This window comes from Megalops cyprinoides, chromosome 1, assembly GCF_013368585.1.
Source record: "Megalops cyprinoides isolate fMegCyp1 chromosome 1, fMegCyp1.pri, whole genome shotgun sequence".
Taxonomy (NCBI): domain Eukaryota; kingdom Metazoa; phylum Chordata; class Actinopteri; order Elopiformes; family Megalopidae; genus Megalops; species Megalops cyprinoides.
Window position 1 is genome coordinate 9,185,693 of NC_050583.1, and position 27,535 is coordinate 9,213,227.

The 27,535-nt window shown below is 46.1% G+C and overlaps 2 protein-coding genes across 2 annotated transcripts in view; both read right to left on the reverse strand.

The window, feature by feature from the left end:
• Positions 1-200: 200 nt before the first annotated feature.
• On the reverse strand, positions 201-16,128 carry dnai2b (dynein, axonemal, intermediate chain 2b). Its single transcript, XM_036551538.1, has 13 exons — positions 16,083-16,128; positions 15,157-15,347; positions 13,972-14,133; positions 13,356-13,477; positions 12,604-12,746; positions 12,123-12,236; positions 10,852-10,991; positions 9,825-9,947; positions 8,902-9,125; positions 7,542-7,677; positions 6,923-7,069; positions 6,381-6,588; positions 201-390 (listed from the first exon to the last, which is right to left on the reverse strand). The coding sequence occupies exons 2-13, from the start codon at positions 15,337-15,339 to the stop codon at positions 287-289; spliced, it is 1,806 nt and encodes a 601-aa protein (XP_036407431.1). The 5' UTR covers positions 15,340-15,347; positions 16,083-16,128; the 3' UTR covers positions 201-286.
• Positions 16,129-21,543: 5,415 nt separating this feature from the next.
• The window catches only part of ttyh2 (tweety family member 2), a 74,194-nt gene continuing 68,202 nt past the window's right edge, over positions 21,544-27,535 (reverse strand). The window contains exons 12-14 of the mRNA XM_036532303.1: positions 26,954-27,139; positions 24,506-24,584; positions 21,544-21,781 (exon numbers count right to left, since the gene is read on the reverse strand). Of these exons, the coding sequence (XP_036388196.1) occupies positions 21,701-21,781; positions 24,506-24,584; positions 26,954-27,139 (346 nt within the window). The 3' untranslated portion in view covers positions 21,544-21,700. The remainder of the gene's footprint in view (positions 21,782-24,505; positions 24,585-26,953; positions 27,140-27,535) is intronic.

Genomic DNA, 27,535 nt, shown 5'->3' on the forward strand with positions numbered 1-27,535 from the left:
TTATTTCAATCTAAAATGCAAAAAAAGAGGTGCTGCTACTCGGGGGCTCTGTAGTGCTGAGGCAGACGGAGGACCGGAGGCTTCTCCCCTCTCACGGAAGTTTACACAGTGAAGGAATAAAGTGCTAAAGTACGAAGAAGGTGGCCACGCCTCCCCGCAGGAGTAGTAGTCTCAAAGTTAAAACAAATGGATGGGGGGGGGGGGGGGGGGGGGCAATAAATATGATTTAAAACCTTGTCCTCATGCTGTACGAGGCTGGAAATTACAGTTGGGTATATAGCGTTATTTATTCTGTTTTGTCTTCACTACCTGTTCCCAGCGGAGGTGTTAAATGAAGCAGGACGTCTGACTCGGTGAGCACAAGAGCGGGTAGCGGGGTGGGTTTCCGAGGGGAACTTTACCGCCGCAAACCCGGCTTACCAAGGGCTGTGGGCGGGATGAGTACCGTCAATCACGTGAAGCGTGACAGGAGTTTGTGTTCTGCCGCACTCAGTAATCCATTGTCGTAACCAAAGACCCTAATCGAGAGCGCGATTTGTGCGTGTGCCCGCGTGTTCGCGCGCGCGCGTGCGCGTGTGTGTGTGTGTGAGAGAGAAGCACGGCTGCTTAATGAAGTACTTTTGACTTTGGAGACCTGGAAAAAAAAAACGTTAGAACCTTTTCATGTTTGCACAGGCATTTAAAAAAAAAAAAAAAAGGATTATTTTTGTAACTGTCGCGGGTGATCTGCAGATGACTATATTTTGGGTTCAAAGAGGCGTTTTGACTCGCAGTGGTCTCCTGAACTGATTCCAGGCTTCCATTTTCTTCTACCCTCCGGTGACGAGGACCGCGAGTGCGCCAACCACTTACCTGTGAAAGAATCTGAGCTGTCTGTAGGGGGACAGGTGTACCGAGACTCCAGGCGGTTCAGTTTACGATGCCGTTTCGGACTTGCATTCTCCTCCTGGAGGGAGCTTCCTCAGAACAAACACCGAGGGGGTGGCAGAAAACTCTTTATTTATATATGCATACGTTCAATAAATGCTAATGTTTTGGTTACTAAAGCTACTATGGATTTTAAAATTCACATAAATGTTCCAGGATAAGAGGAAAAATTTGTTTAAGGTCATCGACATTTTGTAGGGTAGCCGCTGTGGCTGTTGTAATCTCAGTTCCGTAACATAGTGAGGTTTTAGGTGCTAGACTTGCGTATTAAGGTATAACAGTTGATATGGGGTAGGCTAGGAATGAGTAACGCCAGGTCTGGAGGACCAGTTCTCTGGAGGTTTTTAGTCACCTTTCAGTCAGATTTTTCTCTTGGTGAAAAAGGCAAGGGGGATGTACCATCCAAGTAGACTTAGCATAGACCCTTAAAAAACACTCAGCAGATCCCTCGGCATTAAAGACTGGAGTTTCCCAATATTTGATTTATGTGTTCAATCTACAACTAAAGCTGATTGTATTTTGTATTGTATGCTTTTTTTCTTTTCTTAAAGTTGTAGATTTCATTGCTTCTTTTCTGTGAACTGGCTGCTTTTCTCTTAAAAGGTAATTTGGTTGAGCGAGCGCTGTTGCGGGAAACTTAACCGCATGCCAAAAATGGTAGCGTTTTAAATGAAAAACAACGGGCGTATGACGTCCCTGTGAGCTGCCAGATCGCGCAGCCGCAGTCATGATGGGTCGGGAGATGGAACGTAAATGATGAGCACTGAATGAGGACTGGAAGTGTTCTGTTTTTTTTTTTTTTTCCTCCCTGAAATTCAACCTTCTTAGTCATTCCAAAAATTGTGAGTGAGCACTTGCTACTTGTTGCTTTGCTTTGTGAATGGGTATGAACAATTGTGACCTTTTTGTAGACGGCCTGTATTCAAGGTTGGCCAAGTTCAGGTACATAGAGCTGAGATCTGGCAGATGGTTAAAAAGAAAAAAAAAAAAAAAAGATTCCTCAGAATCAAGAGCTTCACAATGCCTCAGTGTCGCCAACTCCTCTGAACGGCACGAAGCCAGATCTGTTGTGGACAGGTGGGGCATGTTCAGGCGGTGGGGGGGTAGGGGTGGCATTGGAGTTATCCAGCACCGACACGTAGGTCATTCCCTGGCCGGAGACCTCAGTGGCACTCGATCTCTTTGAAATGCCTTTAGATCTGGTTACAAAATTTGATAATTTGGCAACGCTGTTGATGCCTGGGGGCAGCTGAATGGGCGGCCCACATAGACTCCAGTTTAAAAACTAAAAACGTGAAAGTGGAATGGGAATCAGAAACCACTGAAAATACGGGTGGATGTGGACCAGAATTCAGGGTATGTCTGGACAAAGGGGGTGGTCCTGGACCTGAATAGACACTCCCCTCCCCTCCCAGATGCTGTTGGTGTCCAGACTCAGCCTGGAGGTGCTTTTGTCAACATCGCCCGAATGCTGGCTTTCTCCTTCCACCGCCTCTCCACTGCCTCTGACCTCAAACCCCCCCTCGCCACAGTCCCTGTCTCAGTTCAGCATTACCCCCTTTTTTTGGTGAACTTGAATTGGAATGTAATCGCACCTCGGTGATTCTTTCATGTTGAAAACAATGGGCTGTATGATTATAATGTAAATAAAGCTTTCCTCCCTTCCTTCAAAAAACGATGAATGGTCACCTGGATTTTTTTTCCCATTTGTGGATTGATTAGTCATGTTTGCGTGGCGGGTTGTGAACACCACTGGTGAGAGTTAACAATCTTCATAGCAGTTGCAGGTTCGACACGCTACATCTCTTAACTTGACAAAGGTTTTAAAGCCAAATTCAAAGGATTTGTCACCATACAAAAAGTGCGACCACTTACAGTACCTGGCACTCGGAGCATCGGAAAGTGTAACAGTTGGCACATTAAATACTTAAAGCGAGGCTTTAATGGAAAAGGAATTTTACTCTTGAAAGAGCACGTTTGCAGTAAGCAGAGGAAAGCTATTATGCTGGTCCTTGTCCTCCATTTGTACCTGCCTCCTCCAGACGTTTCCTGCATCACATCTAAGAGGAATTTTTTTCACCTGTGCAGAAGACTGCTGGATGGTTCCTGCCCGAAATTAATAATGGAATTACTGCTTTTGAATGACTGATGATGTCATAATTGAACAAAGAATTTTAATAACTAAGGCAACTACTTTTTATACAGCTGGCTGAATGTAATTGTTATGCTCTCTTTGTATGGGTTTATTGAAACAAAGACACTGGCGTTAGAAGAGGGAGACTCCATCAAGAAACTGCAAAATTGGGTGGAGCCAGCATGTTATGAGAAAAAGCGCTGATAACAACCATACTGTTCTGCCAGAGAGCAGGCTGTCTTTTGATTGGTTCAGGCCTGTAAGTGACAATACATGGTAGTCCCACCCGCAACAGAAGTCATCGGGCCTCGCTTCCACTAACAGGTCATTGAACTGCAAAATTTAAATTCAGTGACATAAATACATAAAGGAAGCCGAGGGATAAATAATGTAATGATTCTGTAAATTTTATGTTTCTACTTTTGTCGTTGATGTTATCCCATCACCAAAATTTCCTCCATAACACAATTTTACATTTATATTATTTCAAATGGGCCTTGTCCATATCTGAATCCTGAGAGGAACATTTTGATACATATTTGCTATATTCATTCTCCACAGCTGTGGGTTGAGAGCTACTGTTTGCCGAATATCCCCCTTGTTGTTTTAATGACGTATTACTGACATTGCTGGTGTAACCGTTATTTAGATTAATGGATTTAAACTGTTCATTTATCAGCAGCAGAGGACTCCAAGAAAAAAGAGAAGTAGACAGAAATGGGAATGACAGGCAGATGTTTGTCAGGCCTTGGGTAGGCCACTATTGCTTCACTGTAATGTTGTAAAAACAACAGTTGGCTCGGTCAAGCCACAAATTAGCAACACAACCTATTTTAATGTTAAAGTTTAATTTAAAAACTTCATTTGCAATTCATTTGCATGTGAAAATATTTTTTTTCCTCGGCATTCCTGTGGAAAACTATACCGAGGCTTTAAAAACCAAACAAATCAAACATTTGTAGTCAAAATCTTTTGTTTGCAAGAAATGAATATTTACAACTGAGCGGTGCTGAACATTCTCTCCACATCATCCTCCATATCATTTTAAGTCATGTGACCCTCCTTTGTCATGTGATCGCTGGTTACGTTCCATGTTTAGATGTATCGATGCAAGTCCCCCACTGCTGCATATGTTGAAGGAGTCACACTGTCTCTCAGGCTATGCACTGTCCGGCACAGGTGTGAATCACGGAAAAGCATCGTGCTGGACGTGTTAAAGCAAAACAGCACGATTGCCAGAGACGAATAGGGAGCGGGCCAGTGGCGATGCTGGCGGTGTTAATCCCAGTGCCAAGGATGACAAGAACGCTGGAATTCAGTATAAGCACGCACACCCCACGAGACAGCGTGAGTCAGTACGTACATCTCGGAGAGGCTGCCGACGGGGACACACACACCGAACTGTGCGCAGCTCTTCCGGAAGCGAGGAGCGTTGGGAGAGGAACATTTACTCCGCGGAGCCAAACGATCCTCTCTGACATCTGGGCCCAGTCTGGCAGGAGCACCACAGGATGCTAATGGCGGACAACACGCAATACGAAAAAATGTACCGCGGACACAGACAGACCACATCATTACCGAGGCTTTTTGTTTGCCGACAGCGAGAGGAAACGGCTGCCTCGGAAACAGCAAACACATGAATCACGTCCGGCCTACACACTTTCTGCATGTTAAATGAAAATAACCATGCTGTTCTGCATTTCTCACATATTTGCTGGCTCGGTCTTCTTTACAAAAAGGCTTTTCTGTACATTACCATCATGCATTGCAACTGCGAGATTATTTCATAGGCCACATCTCATTCTATCTCATACAAGTTGAAAATAATGTGTATATTAAAAACATATATTAAAAATAGTTTCACTCTTTATTCGTCTCAGCACTCTGCTCAGCCATCTTTTTCTTCGCAGACATCTTTCTCCTGAAAAAGAAAACAAGAAAATGATCATAATTAAAAATTTATCCGGGGAACAATACATTGTTCCTATTTTAATATTTTCTTTTGTTTCAGGTTTCTGCTGTTGTGTTCCAGAGAGGGGCCACGTAAAAGAAAGAGCTCAAAAGTAATCCTAAATTCATCCTCATCTTATGTAGCACTATGACGCTAGGTGACAATTTCCCATTTCTGAACGATCGGATATTCTCTTTTAATTTACCTAATTACATTTATTTTAACCACAGTTAGTTTGAGGTATGAAGCTCTAAAATGGAAGGAAGAAAGATCGTTTGCTCTGAGTGACTCACTAATTTGAACCAACGACAATATTTTGTTTTTATACAACAGAGTCCTTTGATTGGTTCATTCAAAAAAGTGATTTGACAGCAGTTCGCTGATTGACAGCACGTGGTGTCTCCACCCGTTACGGGATTCATGAAGCCTCATGCAGCCTTTGCAGATGACAGCCTGATGCAAACAGGATGAAACTGGGTAGACGGCCACAGTCACAGGACTGATCCGCTGTGCTTTCACACACCGACTTTCAAGCAGAGCAGTCCGGTCCTTCAGGAGAAAAGGATATTGATTTTCTCATACTCCTCTTCACTTCCCAACCAACACACAGAGATATATTTAAAACCCAAGCCTTTATCTTACAGCCCCAATGGACAAGCGACAGTAAGTTACTGAACAACCAAGGGGTTTGGTTACATATAGTAGAGGATATCACGGGAGATGAAACAGGCATGTAGGACATCATAAATGCTCTCTTAAAAATGGAAGGCAAAATTTTGAGAATAGCTATATATAAAGTGCAGGGGAAAAAGAGCTGTGAGACCAGCCCCCTGCAACACCTCTTATCAAAGTCTGTCTCTGTCAATTCAACCAAAAATGGAGACATCATCAAGAATTATAACATAGTAAATATTGTTAAAATATACAAAGGTCTATCTCCCTCACCCTCTCTCTCTGCTCTCATGCCTGTCCTCCTGTATCTACAGTATGGGCAGAATCTCCCTCTTTCTCGACCCCTCTCTCGCTTTCTCCTTCTTCTGTGTATTTCTAGATATGGGAAGAAACGAACTCTTTCTCACCCTGCCTGTTTCTCAAGATGCAGATTGTGCTTTCTCAGCATGACCACAGTGTACAATATTTTAAAAGCATGGTCACAAACGGGAAATAAAGCGTATGTCACAACAACAAGAGTCACGGTAACAACAGTTTACAGCCTGTAAGTAATAGTGCAACAACAACAAGTAAGAAGAACAGAAACACAAGAAAATAAAATGTTTACATAAAATATAAGGGGAAAAAAAAAACAGAAATTAAAACACACCCTCCCTCTCTCGCTCTCCCGGACGGTACTAACCTCGTTCTTCTCCTCCTCCTTCTCCCTCCTCTTGAGCTCGGCCTCCACGATGTCGAAGAACTCCTTCTCGGCCTGCGCGACGAGGTCCTCGGCGCTCTCCTCCCCGTGCGCCTCCTTGCCCTCCTCCTCCTTGCTCTGCTCCGACCGGCTGCGCTCCTTCAGACGAATCTCGCGGTGCCGCGCCTCCAGGATCTTCTCCCGCTTGGTCTCCCGCTCGAACATCTGGACCCTCCGCCCAAGGGGGGAGACACAATGGTTCACTGCCTCAGCGGTCCTCACACACAGCTCCACATGTGAATGGACCGGATATGGGTGTATGGCTGTTCAAAGTTTCTGTGAACACTTCTAATATTGTTGACTCCTCATGTAGCTTTCTCCTTGTGTTGTACTCTGCCTCGCTTGTAAGCCGCTCTGGATAAAAGCATCTGCTAAATGAATAAATGTAAATGTAAAATGTAAATGTACAGTGATGCTCAGTGGGTGAAGGGGGGCTCGGTTACTGGGTTAGGGTGAAGGTTAGGGGTAGGGTTAGAGTTTGGGGTTAGGAGACCCTCACCGCGGTGGCCAGGGCCTTCTCGTTCCTCTGCAGGGTGCACAGTCCCGGGGAGATCTCCAGCAGGGTGGCTGTGCCCAGCTGGGAGCCGCAGGACAGGAAGCGGCCGTTATCCTGCACCCTCAGGCTGTACAGGGCCTCGTCACACACCTGTGATCAGAGCACAGGGACTCATACACATTAATACATGCACACAAACACACACATACACAAACACATACACACACCCTTGCTCACATAAACATGCGCAAACCCACACATTCACATACATATACATACACAAACACACACATACGCACACACAAACACTCAGATGCACACATACACAATAACACACACATACACACACGCTCGTATACATAAAACAACAAAACACACACACATGCACAAACACACACATGTTCACATACATAAACATACACAAACACATACAGATGCACACATACACAAACACACAGACATGCACGCAATGCGCACACGCGTTGACACATTTCTAAGAGCTTGTCAGCGCGGCGCGGATGCTGTTTTCGCATCAGCGCGCCTGCGCGCACAGCGCTTTGAACGGTGACCTGATTTCGGGTCGGGAAAGGAACACAGAGTACTTAGGGGTCTTTGGCCGTACTTTCAGACTCAGCGTGGGATCGTTCTGCTTGAACAGGAAGTCCCACACGTCCAGCGTTCCGTCCATCTTCACGGTGAAGAACACGGAGGGCCTGACCGGGCTCCAGCAGCCGTCTGTCAGGAAGGCCATGTGGTACCTGCGGGCAGAGCAGACGAGGCGTCCCTCACCGGCACAGCGCATCAGGCAAACATGCTGCAGTCCTCTCTCACATACCGCAGCTAAAACAGTGGGCGGCAGTGTAGCATAGTGGTTAAGGAGAAGGACTCGTAACCAAAAGGTTACTAGTTCGATTCCCCACTGGGGCACTGCCACTGTAACCTTGGCTAAGGTACCTAACCTAATGGTCTCAGCAAATATTCTGCTGTATAAAGTGATCACCTATAACCAATATAAGTTGCTGTGAATAAGAGTGTCTGTTAAATGGCAATAATGTAATGTAAATTCCACATATGTATTTTGCCTGTAAGTCACTTTGGATAAAAGTGCCCACAAATGAATAAACTCAACATAAAGCAAAAGCCTTTGATATTTTACATGACATTACATTATTGTCATTTAGCAGATGTGCTTACAAGCCATTTCATTTTTTGGGTACAATGGCAGAGCCGCACCTGGTCAATGAACATGCAGCTTAGAAGTCCACCCTAATAATCTGACAGTTAAGGAAGAGGGGAGCTTGCAAAAGCTTGTAAGGGGCCGTGTAACTTCCATTACATTATTGTCATTTAACAGACGTGGTTATCCAGGGCAACTTTTAACAGGTTACAATTTTATCTATTTATACAGCTGGATGTTTACTGAGGCAATTGTGGATTATGCACCTTACCCATGGGCACAACAGCAGTGCCCCATGGGCACCTGAACCAACAACCTTTTGGTTATCAACCCAGCTCCTTACCACTATGCCACACTGCTTCTGATATGAAAAAACAGCCCTTTCAGGACATAATCATCACCAGACTATCAATATTCTCTCAATCCAGTTCACAACTGCTTCTAAGTTTTAAGTTATCCAGCTGTAGAAATGGGTAAAATTGTAACCCATGTAAGTTCCTCTGGATAAGAGTGTCTGCTGAATGACAGTAATACCATGTACTGTAAGTTACACAGCCCCATATAAGCTTCTACAAGCACCCTTCTTCCTCAACTGTCTGATTATCAGGGCGGACTTCTAACCAAAAGGTTGCAGGTTCAATGCCTGGGTGGGGCACTGCTGTTGTACCCATAAGCTAAAGTGGTTTGTTCCAACAATACATCAAGCAAATGCGAAACGGACGACACTGTCAGGCGTAAGCTCCAGGCCACCATCCGCCAGGAAAAAACGACGGCCCCTGTACTGGTCCGGAAACAGACGCATTACTTCGTCCACATGATGGAGGACTCCTTGATGTCCTCGGACCAGATGCGCGCGGTCCAGTCGGCCACGGTCAGGAAGTTCTTGGGGAAGAAGGGGTTCCTCTGCAGGGCGTAGATGGGGCCGTGGTGGCCACTGTACGTGCACACGATCTTCTCCGCGGGCGTCTTGGCCTTGCGGTTGCAGGAGACCACCAGGCCCTGCTCCGTCCCCACCATGAACTTGGTGGGCTGAACGAGCGAACACATTATAATTATAGTCACTATTATCACTACTAACGTCATCATCATTGCCTTAATTACTATTATTACGGTCAATATCATTATCATCGTTGTCTGTGGCAGCAAGTGCATCATCATCATTACCACCACCTTTATTATTATTGTTCATAATAGTAATTCATTTCTGTGACAGATGCTCTTCTTCAAAGAGGCTTGCATGGCCATCACGGCAAGCTGTATGAAGTGTGTATTACAAGAGCATCAATACAGGCATAGGCACCATAGATAAAGTGTCAGCTTGAAAAACAGCAGTGAAACACAAGAAAGGTAACAGTGACTGTTACTTGTATTACTTGCTGTTTGTTTTATGTGTAGTATTGTGATGTGTTTTGGATTCTGTGATCTAGTGACTGATGTATGGTAGTATACTTTACTTCCCTTGTCTAGTCAAATTGAACAAGTTAACTTGTGGTAGGGCTAGAATAGCGCTGTGCCCACACTCACTGCTCTGAGAGTGTTGTTAGCCTGGTCTGACGCTGTTGTTGTGATGGAAGTCGCTCTGGATAAGAGCGTCTGCTCAATGAATGTAATGTAATATAGTGGCTGTTTTTAGAGTGTGCGTACATTGTTTTGTGCTTAAAAGTGGACCACAAAAGCAAGGATCCTTGTGTGATCAAACACAGGGCGGGAGATGGCCGAGAGCCTCACCATGGTGGTCTCGAACTCCAGAGAAATGGCCCCCAGGGCGTTGTCCAGGTTCCCCTTCTTGCTGGGGTCCAGGACCAGCCTTTCCGTGGGCTCGCTCATTTTTCGGATGTCCCACCACAGCACCTGAGGAGACAGAGCAGGAGCGCCCAGCAGAGGTGTGAGTTTCCGGAGGACTCCGCCCGCAACGAGGTGGCGACTGCATCAGATGTTGGGCTTGTTTTATCTTGGATTTGTAATGACTGCAGCAGGGGGTGGCAGTGTAGCACAGTGCTAAGGAGAAGGGCTCATAACCAAAAGGTTGCTGGTTCAATTCCCTGCTGGGGCACTGCTGCTGCATCCTTGGGCAAAGCACTTAACCCAGAATGATCTCAGTAAATATTCAGCTGTATAAATGGATAACATGTAAAAATTGTAACCTAAGAAAGAGCCTCTGGATAAGAGCACCTGCTAAATAACAGTAATGTAATGAATGCTCATTGTGTTCACTGAGCTCACTGTATCAGCCCATCCTCAAAAAAAAAACGTTTATTTTAATCTGATATGCTATTTAAGTAGCTGGGGTGTACATATGTATATGTAGGGGTTACTAATTACTAGTCCCACTTTCTATTAAATATATACAATTGGCACTAAATACATGGAATTTTGAAGGGCAGTTGAAATGAAGCTTCCAAGAAATCTGAGGTCACAAAAATGGGTAGGTGTTGATGTTCGTCTGAAGGCGAGAAAAGAACACCCCTTGAGGTACATCCCTTGTACACAGTGAAATCTCTATTCCAATTTTTTGACCAAAAAAAAAAAATAGGATTAAAAAAAAATTATAACTATGTTATCAGTTCTATGAGAGGAGTGTCACAAGTCATTTTCTCTGGGTTGCCTGTGGGAGGTGTAGTGCATAGCTGATTTAAACAAGCACCCTGACCTTCCAGGACTTCAACTCCCATGAGCGCTAGATGCCGCGGCGCTCTTCGCAATTGGCCGCGACCTCTGTCAGGTGACCTGTCAGGTGCCTGGTTTTTGGGCTCACCTGGCCGTCGGTGGAGGCAGAGAAGGCGTCGGTGCCCGTCTTTGACTGCAGCCAGATGACCTTGTAGACGGGGTCTCTGTGGCTGTGCTCGATGGTTGACATCTCCACGGGCTGGCTGCCTTTGCGGGTGTCCCAGTAAGCTGCCCCAAAACAGCGGAAACATCTTTACACGCGCAACAGAAATATCACTCCTCACCGTTAAGCTCAGAATGTGGCCGCGGCGGGCAGTGGGCGGGACTGGTGATTGTGGTTCCAGTGTAGTGTGGCGGTAAGGAACAGGGCCCTTTATCCAGTATTTACCGGTTTGATCCCCAGGTGGGCCGCTGCTAGTGTACACCTGGGCAAGGTCTATAAAGAGCTGCACAGATGGGCAGTGTGTAAAACGTTTAAGCTATGCAAACTGAATCTGCTAAGCAAATGCAATGTAATTGTGGTGTGACGTAACGGTTGTGAAATTGAGCTTGCAGCTGTAGGGCTGTAGGTAGGAATCCCAGATGAGGCGATAACCATTGTGCCTCTATGCGCAGGTACGATGTTTAACCTGAATTACTTCAGTTACCTCTCCAGCTGTATAAATGGATAACATGTGAACTGTAAGCCGATTAAGGGCGTCTGCGGCACAAATTAATTGTAATCACAGAATTCCCCCAGAGGCGACTGAGAATAGCCAGACACTCACGCCTTAAATAATGTGACCTATTACTGAACACAAAGGGGAAATCCAGAGGAAAAAAATAAACCGATAATGAAACTGTCTGAGTACAGGTAACTGAGTTCAGCTGACTCACTCTGAATTATTATGGGCAGTCACAAATGTCAGTGGTGTGGAGCAGACAGTACAATTTAGGTCAGAAAACTACTGAGTGTAAGTAATGGATCCCAGCCAGAGAAGAACTGTGAATTGTGAGTGTGACATATTCCTTTGTGACTGGATGAATGTTTTTGGTACTCTTCGGTGGCGTGAGGTGTTATTTCCCAGAAAACTGTGATTACGCTGACACTGTACCACAACGGTTGGTCCTGAACGTGTTGAATGGAGTATGGAGATGACAGGCAGCAGTGTGGCATAGCGGGCAGGAGCAGGACTTGTAACTGAAAGGTTGCTGGTTCAATTCTCCGTTGGGGCACTGCTGTCATACCCTTGGTCAAGACACTTAACCCAGCATTGACTCAGTAAATATCCAGCTGTACAATTGGATAAAACTGCAACCTATGTGAGTTGCTCTGGATAAGAGTGTCTGCCAAATGACAATGATGAAAGTCGGGCGCACCTATCTGGCCGTTGTAGCAGCCCCCAACCAGGATGTGAGAGTCCTTGGGGTTATACTCCAGGCAAACGAGCGGGGACACTGGCTTCAGGGTCATCTCTGGCTTGTTGGGATTTGCTGAAGGGGAGAAAAACGAGGCAAAGATGGCAATGTAACCTTTACTCTGGCACTGGCCCAGAACTATACCCACTCGCGTAAAGCTGCAACGGAAAGCGGGGCGGCAGTGTAGCATAGTGGATAAGGAGCAGGTCTTGTAACTGAAAGGTTGCTGGTTCGATTCCCTGCTAGGCCATTGCTGCCATACCCTTGGGCCAGGTACCTAACCCAGAACTGACTCAGTAAACATCCAGCTGTATACATGGATAACATTGTAAAACGTAACTGATGTAAGTCGCTCTGGATAAGAGCGTCTGCTAAACGCCAATAACGTAATGTAAAACAAAACAAAAACGCTTGAAACCACCACCCAGCTTCACCTACCTACCTATGTCCCAGATGTAGGAGTCGAGGCTCATGTCCGAGGTGGCCCGCTGGAACTCCAGGCAGGAGTAGGCCACAGCCAGCTTTCTGCTGCCGTCCGGGTGCCAGGAGAGACTGGTGGCTGTGCGCTTGATCTCGTTAGGGTCCCTTTCCAAACAGAGCGAGCGTGAAGGAGAGAGACACGCAGAGAGAGGGAGATTCTCACACAGGGCAAGAAGGTTTACAGAAGGAGAGAGCAGGGAAAGTAAAACCCTTTCATGTGTTCTGTCTCACTCATACCTGTGCGAATGGCTCCCTCACGCTGAGAGAGGTGGGTGGGCGTAGTTTTGAGTTCAAAGATATAAAGATTCAAACTGCCCTTTTATTAGCATGATGGGGGTTATTCAATGTTACCAAAACATCTCAGTGTGGGCGTACCTCAGGCAGCCCCGTACTCAGTGTTTTTGTGAGGCTTCCACAGTCTGGGGTTTTCACACCAGTCACGACGTGATTGGACGATACAAATATGGGCGGGACAAACCACCCAGGATGTAGACTGACACATACGGGGAAGTCTGGGAAGGTCTCAGGAGGTCTGGGAAGGCAGGTGTTAAACTGAACAGGAGCGAAACTGAGCCACTGCTAATTTCACGCATGGAAGGCTGAAACAAACAGACTAATCAAAGACGGGCTACTGCACGCTGGGAGCAATCAGTCACGGGCACAGTCACGCCGTGCGTGCTGAAGCACAGCGGCAACTCCAGCCAGGACGGTCACCTGAAAACGTTGATGGTTTTGGCCCAGGGCTGCTCCTCGCACTCCTCCATCTCTTCGTCCTCCTCAAAGTACACTTGGTAAATGTCGATGGCGTTGTTCTGCTTGATGCAGTGCTCCATGTGCTGTGACAGGAAAGCACAGGGGTCACACAGACAGGCAGCTAGGGAACAGGGATTACACACACAGCTAGCTATCGTTCTAATTATCATTATTGCTATTATCGTTCACTTCCTTAGCAGACACTCCTATCATCTCTGACATCATTTGTGGGGCAGTAGTGTAGCATGGTGGTTAGGTGCAGGGCTTGTAACCAAAAGGTTGCTGGTTCGATTTCCCACAGGGGTACTGCTGCTGTACCCTTGGGAAAGGTACCCCAAGATCTGCCTCAGTAAAACATCCAGCTGTATAACCGGATAACGTAAAAATTGCAACATAGTTACATAAGTTGCTCTGGATGAGCGCTTCTACTAAATAAAGATAATGTAATGTGATGTACATAAACAAATATTACCAATGGATGTGCACTAAAGTACTTCAGATTAATCAGGAAACGCCCCCTTGGATTCGAACTGGCAACTCTGAGTCAGAGGACATAGCGAAAGAGAGCAGTACTTACGCTGCCCAGCTGCATGATGGTATTGATGTAGTGCTCGTCCTTCTCCACCTTCTTCCGGAAGCGGATGGTCTGCTCCATCTCCTGGGGGTTGACGTCCTTGGGCCAGCCGCCCTCGACGTGATTTATCCCACGGCTCTCAGACTCGTACCGCTCCGTGTTCACCTGGGGGAGAGAGGGGAGGTACGCTGGACACGGAGCGTGGCACAGTCACCACTGCTCAGCAGAACACACTGCCTGGGAATCACACTGACCATAGCCAAGGCAGCAGTGTGCTGTAGGAGTATGGGCAAGGGCTTGTAACCATAAGGTTGCTGGTTCAATTCCCAGCTGGTTCACTGCTGTTGTACCCATTACATTATATTACATTATTGGCATTTAGCAGATGTCCTTATCCAGAGTGACTTACATAGGCTACAGTTTTTTTTTTACAAAGTTATCCATTTATACAGCTGGATATTTACTGAGGCAATTGTGGGTTAAGTACTTTGCTCAAGGGTACAGCAGCAGTGCCCCAGTGGGGAATCAAACCGGCAACCTTTAGGTTACAAGTCCAGCTCTTTAACCACTATGCTACACTGCCCACCTTGGATAAGGTACTTAACCCACAATTGTCTCAGTAAATATCCAGCTGTAAATGGATGAAATTGTAAGTTGCTCTGCAGAGCGCACCTGATAAATGACAATAATGTAATACAATGAGTCAAATGTACACAGCCAGCCAGACTCAGAGTTAGATGTTAAGGTGTTAAATGCAGAGCCACACTTCTAACACAGGGGGAAGCTCACATTTCCCTGAATGCATCTGCATAGGTTATTATTCACTCTATAATCATAACTGAGTATCCGGCCACATCTTTGTGTTGTTGCATTCATTCATGAGTAGGGCCACAGTGTGGCGTAGTGGTAAGGAGCAAGGCCTTGTAACCAAGAGATTACTGGTTTGATTCCCCGATGAGGCACTGATGCTGTACCCTTTGGAAACATACTTAACCAAGAATTATACCAGTAAACAATATGTAAATCTGCAACGTATGTAAATTGGTCTGGATTAGAGCATCTGGTAAACGACAATAATGTAATGCAATGAGTTCATACGTGTAAAACTCACTTGCGACTGTTGGTGAATGACATGTACGACGTCTTATACAAAACCACTTTTAAGCGCCCATCACCTTGGGAACTGACCTCGTGCTCGGACATCTCCTGGGAGCACTGCAAGGGCACATCGCAGGGGTCCCTGACGACGAAGTTGGCCGCGAGAGAGGGGTCCGGGAGGATGTCCACGTGCAGCTCGGCCGGCCGGTCCGAGAAGTTGCACTGCCGGCCGAACTCGCTGCGCTTCTTCGTGTACACGTACACTATCTCCATCGTGCCTGCTGCGGACACAGACGAGCAGCCTATGCGCAAATGCTGGATTCCATAGAGTCAAATATGCCTTAGGCTAGGGCTAGGCCAGCTGGGCTGAGACGCTTTAGCTGGGCTATTCTAAGCCATGCACAGATGACGATATCACTCAGCGCACATCCTTGTGAGAATTCATTTCAGCGTCTCACGGTAAGCGAGGTGATTGCAACACAGTTCCGTTTAAAATGAAATCTACGATATAACGCAATCGTTTGAGTACATTAAGAAACATCAGCAACAGTTACTGTATTCATTAAAGCAAAAATTCCATATATAGTTTGACTTTGGTGGGACTTTAAGTGATAGGAATTGCTATATGTGATAGAACGCATGCAATTAGTAATTGATAGGAGTGACAGTCAGAACTCCACCCACATTAGGGAAAAAGGGGTCGATTTGCGCTTTACACTGATTTCGGTCACAATCTATCGTACAAGATCGCTTGCTAGTTACGTTAACTACCTACCTACTTTCCACGACGTAACAGACCAAACGCACGCGATGATTTTTGTAAGAAGCTATTAATCGCTAACGTTACATAGCCGTAGCTAGCTAGCAGGTAGCTTATAGCTTGTAATGTTTATATATTTCGTTGTTTAATGTGTGAAACGCCTCTACATGGCTGGTTACAACGGGAAACGGCATTTAAACTAAACTTAAAGTGCAGTAACACGGGCTTTATTTTGCATTTATCTTTACGTCCTTACCGGTTTGTTTGTAGTTGCTCCAATTCCCATGCAAAGCTCAGAACAGTTTACCGTATCTTAGCAACACCACCAACCCTCCCACTGCCTTCCAACCTCAACATGGGGGCGGCGGGTGTCATAAACTATTTTACCGGAGTTGCCACCAACATGTAGCTGGCTAATAATTTAACCTTTAATCCCACAAAAGCTGCGTTAGCATTGAAGTGATATAAATGAAGTGATATAAATTTAGCATTAGAACATGTGCTTTACGCATTCAACTTCGAATTATAAATTAAGTAATAAACTAGAAATTGCTCATCTTTAAGCCAACTAAAATCTCTTTCAGATACTTAAATGTACTGTTCGGTTAGAAGAGAACTGCGATCTTTTTTAGGGGACCGCAATAAGAATAAACTTGAAATTCCAGCAAATAGAATATTTACATTAACAGAACGGTGGCGTATGGGGCAGCGACGGGGAAATCTTGTCGGACCCTTATTTGTGGCTTAACCAAGAAAAAATGGTCTTCATAACCAACATCAATTTGCGTCTTAGGTACTGACCATTACCCAGTTATGTACCTGTAGTTATGTGCCTTCTGGACTGGGGGGCCAAAATTGATGCTGGGTGGGAGGATGGGTATTCTCCGAGCTGTGTCGGCAGATCCATTGTGCGCACCTTTTTCACGAATGAAACGTACCTGCTGGCTGCTTGCTCTCTCCGTTTCCGAGGGACGAAATAAGGGTAGACTAGCATGGCAGTATATATAGTGCCTTAGATTTTGGGTACCATTCAGTCGTGTAGATAGCCACCAGCTACACACGGTAGACTGGCTGGCAGAAGATCCAGCACGAATAGCCTTATCCCTCTACGGACCAATGTCATAGCTGCATCCACCCAAACAGTGATCAGTAATGAGGTACATAAATCCCTCACTACACAGCGACACCGTATCATTCCAGAGAGATCCTGGCAGAGTTTAACAGTGATTAGTGGAAGAGGTGCCACAAAGCGGGCAAAACTTTCATTTTGTATATAACTTTTCAAAATGTCAACGCCATAATTACACCATTATTGTTAATGTTGCGTACAAGATCAATATTTTGCACATAATGGATTAAAGATGAGAGCTGCAATCTAGGCTTGACGGTTATGTGATTAAAAATAACCTCAATATTACTTAGACATCTCTATTTTAATAATAGAATGCTATTTTGAGCCTCCACATATTTATAAAAATCCAATCTATCCTAGAGCTTCAGAAGATGTACTGTTAGATGCATGTGTGGTGACAGGATGACATGTCCACGTTTTAAAATAGTACTGTACATATTTTGACAGTTAAATATTTCTTCCTTTTTCCTTCCTAACACAAAGGTGTGCTGGGAAAAAAAATCTTGACACGTCTGTTAGAAGTTAATTTCCGGGTTTACACCTGTCACTTGAATCTTAACCTCGAAGTCATGCGTTTAACTCCTGGCCGGTTCATCGCCATCCCTGGACCCCACTGTCCTCCCTGGACAGCGTAACCCTGATCACCCAGCACCTTGGGGCCACGCTGGAAAACAAAGCCACATTCTGTCATGGGGCGGCAGTGTAGCATAGTGGTTAAGAAGCAGGACTCGTAACCAAAAGGTTGCCGGTTCAATCCCCGCTGGGACACTGCTGCTGTACCCTTGGGCAAGGTACTTAACCTGCAATTGCCTCAGTAAATATCCAGCTGTATAAATGGATAGCATTGTAAAGAACTGTAACCTATGTAAGTCGCTTTGGATAAAAGCGTCTGCCAAATGAATAAATGTAATGTAAATGTTAGAAAACTGCACGTTCGCTCAGCTCCTCCCAATAATCCAGAACTCTCTCTACCTTGATTTACTGCCAGTGTCAGGTTGTGGGTGCTTCACACCGGGCCCTCAACTGCAAAACACCCCACCCCCTCTTACTCTCAGTCTCTCCTCTCAGTAATTATTTATAGGCCAACTCCTACCCTGCACTCCTCCACCGCTGCTCATTTTCCTGTCCTTCCGCTTCAAGGGATTTGCTCATTCTCAGCCTTGGCCCCCTAGTGGTGGAATGACCTTCCTACACCAATCAGAAAGGAATTTGCCAAAGCGCTGTTGTTGCATCCGGACAGAAGCAATTAACCATGTGCAGCTGCCCTGTGAGGGCTCACTGCACCTGGGGCTTACCTTCTCAGACCTGCCCCAACCTTCCAGTTGAACTAGTGCCTTTTCACATTTGTCTGCCATTTATTTAACTGTACCAGAAGCGTATAATTAAATATGATTATGAGCTACCCTGGAGCTATTTATACCAGTTTGGGTTAGTTTGATGTCTCTGTGGTGCCTTCCAGGTGACTCTACTGATGGCATGTTGCACCTGCTTGTGTGTTGTTTCACGAGGCTCTTTCTGTTGTTCTGTAAACCATTCAAGAGGAAGGTTTTCTTCCACAACAAAGGAAAAAAAAACAGTAAGAAGGCCAGTACAAAACAGCATCACGCACACACAGAGGATTCCTATTTAAAAGTAATTTACTATGCTTGTTCATCCCCCTCCTGTAGGGGTACAGTATTATACATAGAAACCAAGCACCATTCTCAACGGCTGTAGGCAGTGCTACGATGAATCCACTTTACATGCACTGAGAAACCAAACTAATGAAAAAAAAAGAGACAGAATCAACCATTAATCAGACTATGAAAACAGGTTTTTGATCAGATATGAGGGGGTGATGGCACATTTCTTTTTCCAATGGAAGACATTAGTAATATTAGTGGTCCCATGGGGGGGAAATTGCTCTTACGACAGTCTTTCCAGTAGCAACAGAAGGACAAATTTCCATCGTATGTCAGAATTAGCAAAATGGCATTGTACAGGAAGTAGCGCCCACACACAAGCTGTGTATTGGTGCTTCATTCAAATCACATGATGAGATTCGATACTGTCCTCTGAACAAAAAAAAAAAAAAACACCTCAAACAAAAAACCAACAGAGAATCCAAAACGTAACAAAAAAGCCACATTCACTGGGGACCCAAGACCCTGGCCAAAGTGAACATACACACGCTTTTAAGGACCCCAGATCCGATGATCAAAAAAAAAAAAAAAAAAGTGATTGATCGTCAGTCTTCAGCCTGTACTCTTTTAAGCAGTACTGACGTCCAACCACTCCTGGCATATCGGAAAACAAACAAAAAAAACAGAAGACAAAACAAAAACTGAAAAACAAAATTATTATTAATATACAATTTATATACATAAATCAAGTCAATCTAAGACAATGAAAGGGATCATTCAGCTTCTGAAACGGATGTGAGAAAACTGCACTTCAGAGATGTCCATTTGATTAACATGAGAGAATACTGACACTGTGCACAGGACTTTGTACAGATTTTTTTTTTCTTTTTTTAAAGATGGACAGGAGGGTGGCTTAGTGTAAGGTTCTGGGGCATACAGCACACCCCTGAGTCTGTGGGTGACTAGTGTTGTCCCGGCAGCACACACCCTTAACACTCAAATTTGACAGATGATGTTCCAGGGAGGGGAATCACAGACATTTTATTAACTAAACTGACATTCAGCTCTGACTTTCCTCTTTCCTCCTTAAGTCTCCATCTGGGAGGCTCCTATTGCAAACAGGTTTTTTATTTTTTAAAAACACAACAGGCTTTAGTGCTGTCCATGGCATTCTTCTGTCTTCTTTGACCAGGCCCCTTCATTAATATTCATGAGCCAGCGAATCAGAACACTTTTAGCTTTTACAATGGCAGAGAGAGAATGTTCAGTACTAAGTGCTCCGAGCTGAAAAATGTTCAGTAAATAAAACATCTGCAGGTGAGTCCTCTGGCTGTGTTTAAAAATGCATCTGCACCATGGTGCCTCCAAGGAGAATTTCTGTGTTGGTAACCGCAGGAAATGATTCATTTGCGTGTGTGTTTGTGTGTCGGTGTGTGTGTGTGCGCGCATGTGCGGAGTGGACGACGGGAACTTGAGGGTACATGTTGCCGTGGAAGACAGTGGCCTGATGTGGATCGAGGTTTGGAAGACTTCTTGGACAGCTGAACGGCTTGCTTTCTGCACACGGCCGTCAGTGTTTTTGAGTTGTGCTTTAGAGTTTCTCGGATGTGATCACGAAAAAGACTGTACATGTGAATGGGTACTGGAGCTGAGGTGGGGGGGGTTGGGGGCCAGATGAGGAGGCGCTTCAGGTTCAAGCCAAGACTCTTTAAGGACAAGAAGTAGGACGTGGCGTTGGAAGGCGTTCCGGTTCTTCACCGGCTGATGCCATGGCAGCGTTTATGGGTTGGATTTTCAGCAAAGACAGAAAAAAAGTGCAACACGCACCATGCTTACACACGCATGTCCTCGTGAAGAAACTGTGGATTACTTGTGCTATGGTATTCACCTGCTTTCTCCTGCAGCTCTTGCGCTGTGCTAATCAGCTTCCGGCTTGCTCCTCCCAACCACTAGGTGGCCGTGTTAAAAAATGCCCTCACCGGACAACGAAGCTCAAGAACGTCACTTTCCTTTCTCTACTGAACTCTACAGAGACACAAACAAACCACCAACAGTCAGAAGAACCTTTGGATACAGACAGATAAGGATTGTAAAACTCTAACAGTCACATAGCTAGTTAGTTTGACAGAGAAACAGAAGGTAAAGGCATAGAGGCACAAGGAACATGCTCCTGTAGTATTCGTTTTTAAGAGCTGCATTGAAAGAAGTTTCACTTCAAAACACACCATAAATCTCCAGTATCTGATAAGTTACTTTTAAAAAGCCATAGAAGGTAGGTCAGTTTTTTTAAATTTATTATTGTTATACTTAATATACCATCACGAACCAAACATTTCCATGACATAAAGGAGGAGCTATTGTCAAAAAGATTAGAAAATGCTTTACTGTTTCACTTTACTGTATATGCCACTAAAAAGGCCATAGAAATGGCTCAAAGCCTCAATGTTCATGACAAATTTAGAAAGTTGAATTATGTGATGTAATGGCCACAATTAAATGCCAGCTAATACAATTGGGCAAAACAATACTTCATTCAATTAAGTTGATGTACCACCTCAGTCACCTGTCCGCAAGGTGAAAAAACGAAAAAAAAAAAAAAAAAAACCTCCTGAGCACTGTAGTCAGGAAGGCCTAAACTTTAATCTAATCTGTTAAGACGAATGGTTACAGCTGTGGACTATTATGATGTTTGTTAACCCTTAAACAACATGAACGGGTTTATTTACAATGTGCTGTGGCTGTCATAGTGTTAATGGCCATTTTGACTCTGTGGATAGATGGATGTTGTGAGGTCTGACATTATTAATCAGTGGTAGGCCTCGTCCCCTTTGAGGGCGTGTAGGGGGAGTATGGAAGCAGATGTGCTTAAGGAGCGAACTGTACACTGTGCTCGGGAGTGTGTCGTCTGGGTAACCGTGCAGATGCCTCCCCGAGGTCAAAGTTTTGGGGGGGGGGTTGGGTGGGTGGGGGGGGAATGACCAGGGTGAGGGAGGTTGGCCGGCGCGGTCTCCGCGACGACGACGGCAGCCCACGGTGTCACACGCAGTGGGCGGGTTCGCGTGTCTACACCATCTGGGACGGGGGGGAAGGTGGGGAGGAGGAAGAGGAGGAAGAGGAAGTTTATGCCTGGAAATCGTTCCCGAAGTGCCTGATCTGGTCGTCAGTCATTGACAGGTAGGTGGCCCTCATGCTGGGGGAGTACTGTGGAGGAAGAGAGAGAGAGGGAGGGGAAAAAGGACACAGTCACTAACAGCACACCCACAGCCCGACCCCGCCCGCCCCGCCCTGCAACATCACCCGGAGAACACCACATTTTCAAACTTACGAATGAGGGGGAATCTGGTAGGATAAAGGGGACAGAGAGGGGGGGGGTCTGTTCTCTAAAAACAGAGTCCTACCCAACACTCACAGACAGACAGGGAACAGGGGGCGGGGGAATGGGGGGCAGTATGCCTATACCAACTGAAGCAACCCGTGGGAACATTATGACCCGATCAGGGGCGTGGACAGCGCAGGGTGCCCTGAAAACAGTGACATAACACCAACCCCTGCTAACAACCCAAATCTCACACCAGGGAGGAGGGGGTGGGGGTGAGACAGAACATCACAGATCTTGAATTCTATAGCATAACGCATGGAGAGTTTGCTGGGACCTCACTGCAAACATCACATGGAGGTTAGAACTATAGAATTACGCCCCAGAGGGAGACCACGTCATGCACATGGAAGCCAGCCAGTGTCAGGAGGTCAGTGACGCCATCTTAACACATTTCCCAGGAAAACTGATGCAAAGGTATAGCCCCCCCCCTCCACCCACCCAACCAACCACACATGGTACAACCTGCATTGTACTTCAATGAATGTATTCAACGCAATTAATATTAAAAAATACCATATTGGCGAATCGACCCAACGCAATCAGAGACTGAGTGTAAACCATGCAGAGACAGGAGCTGAGGCAGAGAGGCATGATGGGACAGGACGATGTGGCAAGAGTGTCCAAAAAACAACAGGATGGAGGTGACCAGAGAGGGGAGTGAGAAAATGGAGGGAGTTTTATGACTTAATGGAGGATGCGGAAAAGCAAAGGTTGGCACAAAGAAATCCAGAGAAAAAGAGGCAAAAACTTACTCGGGTTCTAAATGGCTGAGAGTATAGCTCCAAAAAAAGTTGATAAGAGGAAAAGAATAATAATAAAAAAAGAAGAAGAAACGTACACACAAACATACAAACAAACAAAAAAAAAAAATAAAAGAAGCTATTAGCTGAAAGATATCAAGCAGCTTTGGCAAGAGACTGAAGTTTTTTTTTTTGGGGGGGGGGGGGGGGGGCTGCAGCCTGGCAGGAAAGGAGAGAAAGCATTGAGTATTCCCTCGAGAACAAGAGCAAAAAAAGAAAAGAGAAAGGGAGAACAGCAGAAAGAGCACCAATTCTCCTTCACTACAGGAGGTGAGACCAGTCTTCTCACACCTGGCGGTTAAACAGATGCTAAAACTCCATGCATAACAGCACATTTGAAAAAACATCAAAACATCATCTGGATATATTCTTGACTAATTTGAAAAAGGCAATATCTAATATGAAAGTATCCTTTATAGTAGAAGTCTCAAATATATTCTGAAAATATGTCAAGTAAGAAATGAAAATAAGGAAAAACTCTTTTTGCTTGTTAAAGATTTTGCTTTATGTTTTATTTTGCTTGCTGAAGAAATTTCAGGTCATTTTTCTTGATACCGCTGCGTACGTCAGCTCCAGAGAACACATCTCTTGGCTACCTGAACAAGCAGTTTCGCAGATTACAGAATGTGAATTACTTTTTGAAAATGAGATAGAGAGTGACACAGATACCACCTTGCGTTTAAGGCGCTAAATTTGTGTCAGGTGACAGAACAAAACAAATGCTGGTCCAAATATCCTTTATTTTTTTGCCTTATTTTTTAATCTTGTCACCTAACAATAACAAAGTAAATCTGGAGCATGACTGCACTGTAATTCCAACCGTAAATCCCACAAATGATAATGAAAAAGATTGGCCTGCAGGAACGAGACGAATTTGAACAAACTCAGATAAGAGTGTGATAGCACGATTCTTCACCCTGCTAAAACTCCGTCAGGCCTGGCCAACCGCAACAAAGCCTTGCCTTGATTAAAAATTTAATCTGTGGGGTCGCCTTGTCCACGTGTGTGAGGAGGTGGGGGGGATAACCATGGCAGTCCTTTGGGGGAGGGATGACTAAATTAAACATGAGTACGGACAGTACCTCTCTTGTCAAGCAGTCCCTGCTAAAATGAGGCCTAATGAGGTCTTTCTACTGGGCGGCCATCTTGGCCGTGGATTAAACCGGCAGCTGTTCTTCTGTTCCTCCTCTATCTCTCGCCATTTCTTCCAGGCCCCCCAGGACATTGTCACGCGTACGAGCGAAGGCACAAGCGAACTTTCTGTTTTCTATCTCGTTTAAAAATCGAGTCGAGCTCGGAGCGGGAATGTTTTATTTTTGTGTGCTTAAGTAACACGGGAATTCTGACAGCCGGGGCCTGAATGCGTGAAGTAGAAACAACAGCAGTAATCAGAGAAAAAGGACCCGAGGACAGGAGGATGCTACAGTTCAAAGGAAGGTCATGCATTAGTGAACACTGGCCCCGGGAAACACAGTGCACTACTGTCTGTGAACAGCAGGGGGCAGCCTAGTCTCTTCCAGACAGCAAACTGAGTGAAAGGAGGAGGGGCATTTGTCTTTTGTGGTATAAAACTGGGATGTTCTGCTGTGTAAAATCCACTTTACTCAAAGCGGACGGTGAAAAAGACTGAAACAGTGGTGTCGCTTTAAATCAGTTTAGGCCTCTCTGACTGCGATGACCGCTGCGGCGGCGGCTGGGGTCACAGTGTCATCACAAGAAGGACTTGGCCTCTGGGGCCCAACGCACCGAGGGTGGTGGCGAGCCTCTCCCGATGAGCGGCACGTTCTCATACCGAGGGTTCCCCCCAAAGAGAACTGACTGGTTCCTGAGAGAGAGAGAGAGAGAGAGAGAGAGAGAGAGAGAGAGTTAATCAGGTTTCACAGTGCTTCTTGTCCTTTTCAGACCCACTATCCAGCAAGACCTGTGTATATAGTACAGACACACACACACACACACACGGACACACACACACAGTCAACTTAACTTAAATCCAAGTGCACGTGTATAGCTCCATCTTTCATAGCTGTGCTTTGATCCGATACTCATGTGAACTGCAGGGAAGCTTAGGGAGTCAGAGCGCGTATAATCTCTCACATGAGGGAGAGGGGATTAGGTGCACACACATGACCAGACAAGACATGGAGAAGATAAGAGCTGAAGTCACATCAAACAAATGGAGGAAGTGGAGAAGTCAAACGACTTCAACGAAGTCAAGCGAGGGGTGTCGCTGCCCGATCTGTGCCTGCTGCCCGATCCGTTCTGCACATGCGCAAAAATCAGCGCGTGTGCTGAATCTAACCTCCTTTACGACACTGCCCGATCCGTTCCACGCATGCGGGATTTTTTTTTACATCGCTTTAATTCTCAGCAGGAGTCGGTATCGGTTGGTATTGGTGGTCAAATTAGCTGTATGTGTATGCTGTACAACAAATATGTCTGATAAAGGCAGGTGGCCTAAACGGCAGTGTGTGATGTGACATGGACAAACGAAAAATGATCCTTGCAGCGACCTTGTGTCATCGTTTTCCTTTTATTTCTGTACTGATCACAACGTAATTTTAGTAAAACATCTTTTCACAATCAATCGCTGATAATACAAGAGCAGCCGTGCAATCTATCTGTGCTTTTATGTTGGCTGATATCGGCCATGTCACAAAAAAAGTGGTACTGCGCAGACAACGCGAAGCGGTTTCAGATCGTCAATAACAAGCATGAAATATCTTTAACACAGACTCTCACTGTGAACTGCCAGTTGTTTCTGGTTACGTAAACTCGCTGGCGGCCGTCAAGTGTTTCAACGCCGTAAAATGTTCACACGTGCGTGGTACAAATCGGGCAGGAATACGTTGTGTTTCCGAGTGTGCAAGCACGCGCGTGTGCAGAACGGATCGGGCAGCAGGCACGGATAGGGTAATGACAAGGGGAAGTAGAGCCGTCACGTGATACTCTGAGGGCAAATGGAGCCGTCACATGACGCTCAGAGAGGAAATGGAGTGGTCACATGACGCTCAGAGAAAGTCAGGCAGTCACATAACATAGGGGAAATATGGAAGTTATATGACACTCAGAAAGGAAGTGGAGCAGTCATGTGACACACAGAGAGGAAGTGGAGCAGTCACATGACACACAGAGAGGAAGTGGAGCAGTCATGTGACACACAGAGAGGAAGTGGAGCAGTCACATGGCGCACAGACAGAGGAAGCGGAGCAGTCACATGGCGCACAGACAGAGGAAGTGGAGCAGTCATATAGCGCACAGACAGAGGAAGTGGAGAAGTCACATGACGCACAGACAGAGGAAGCGGAGCAGTCACATGACGCACAGACAGAGGAAGCGGAGCAGTCACATGACGCACAGAGGAAGTGGAGCAGTCACATGGCGCACAGACAGAGGAAGCGGAGCAGTCACATGACACACAGAGGAAGCAGAGCAGTCACATGACACACAGAGAGGAAGTGGAGCAGTCACATGACGCACAGACAGAGGAAGTGGAGCAGTCATATAGCGCACAGACAGAGGAAGTGGAGCAGTCACATGATGCACAGAGGAAGTGGAGCAGTCACATGGCGCACAGACAGAGGAAGCGGAGCAGTCACATGACACACAGAGGAAGCGGAGCAGTCACATGACGCACAGACAGAGGAAGCGGAGCAGTCACATGACGCACAGAGGAAGTGGAGCAGTCACATGACACACAGAGAGGAAGTGGAGCAGTCACATGACACACAGAGGAAGCAGAGCAGTCACATGGCACACAGACAGAGGAAGCGGAGCAGTCACATGACACACAGAGAGGAAGTGGAGCAGTCACATGGCGCACAGACAGAGGAAGTGGAGCAGTCATATAGCGCACAGACAGAGGAAGTGGAGAAGTCACATGACGCACAGACGGAGGAAGCGGAGCAGTCACATGGCGCACAGAGGAAGCGGAGCAGTCACATGTCGCACAGACAGAGGAAGCGGAGCAGTCACATGACAGAGAGGAAGCGGAGCAGTCACATGACAGAGAGGAAGCGGAGCAGTCACATGACAGAGAGGAAGCGGAGCAGTCACATGACACACAGGCAGAGGAAGCGGAGCAGTCACATGACAGAGAGGAAGCGGAGCAGTCACATGATGCACAGAGGAAGCGGAGCAGTCACATGACGCACAGACAGAGGCAGCGAGGCGGCGGGGGGGGCCAGGGATGCTCACATGTACTCGGAGACGGGGGCGTTGGAGACAGCCTGCGCGGGCGGGTGCAGGCTGCTCTGGCTGCCCAGGCTGCTGCTGTAGCTGCAGAAGCTGTGCATGTTACCCCTGCTGGGGTTGTGGGCCGCGATGCGCCGCGCCTGGGGGTTGAAGGGGTCCTCCTCGTCGATGTCGTCGTAGTCCTGGTCCCTGGGGAACAGGTGGGGTTCGTTTGGTATTTGTTGTTGTCACCTTGTTGTATGAAAGCACCACAAGAGACGCTGGAACCCGAGGTCAAATTCCTTGTATGTGTAAAAGCATGCTAGGCCAATAAAGCCTGATTCTGATTCTGATGCTGACAGGTTACTGCGCATGCGCCTGAATGCAGGTACAAGACACTGGGCCTGATACAGACCCACAGGTAGGCAGGTCTGCAGCTGCCCCACCATTCTATTTGCCTCGGTCTCAGTTCCTGTATACCTTTCTCTCTCCTTCCCTTCTACACTCCCTCCCCCTACCCCCTCTCTCATCACCCTATCCTTTTCTTATTGGGTGGCAGTGTAACATGGTGGTAAAGAGCAAGTTTCATAACCAAAAGGTTGCTGG

What these genes read in the sequence shown, in the direction of transcription:
- dnai2b (XM_036551538.1), bottom strand. Translation starts at nt 15,339, where the DNA reads ATGGAGATAGTGTACGTGTACACGAAGAAGCGCAGCGAGTTCGGCCGG. An exon ending in CCATCATGCAGCTGGGCAGC is followed by an intron (nt 13,478 to 13,971) that starts GTAAGTACTGCT and finishes TTCCTGTCACAG; the next exon opens with CACATGGAGCACTGCATCAA. An exon ending in AAAACCATCAACGTTTTCAG is followed by an intron (nt 12,747 to 13,355) that starts GTGACCGTCCTG and finishes CTGTTTGGAAAG; the next exon opens with GGACCCTAACGAGATCAAGC.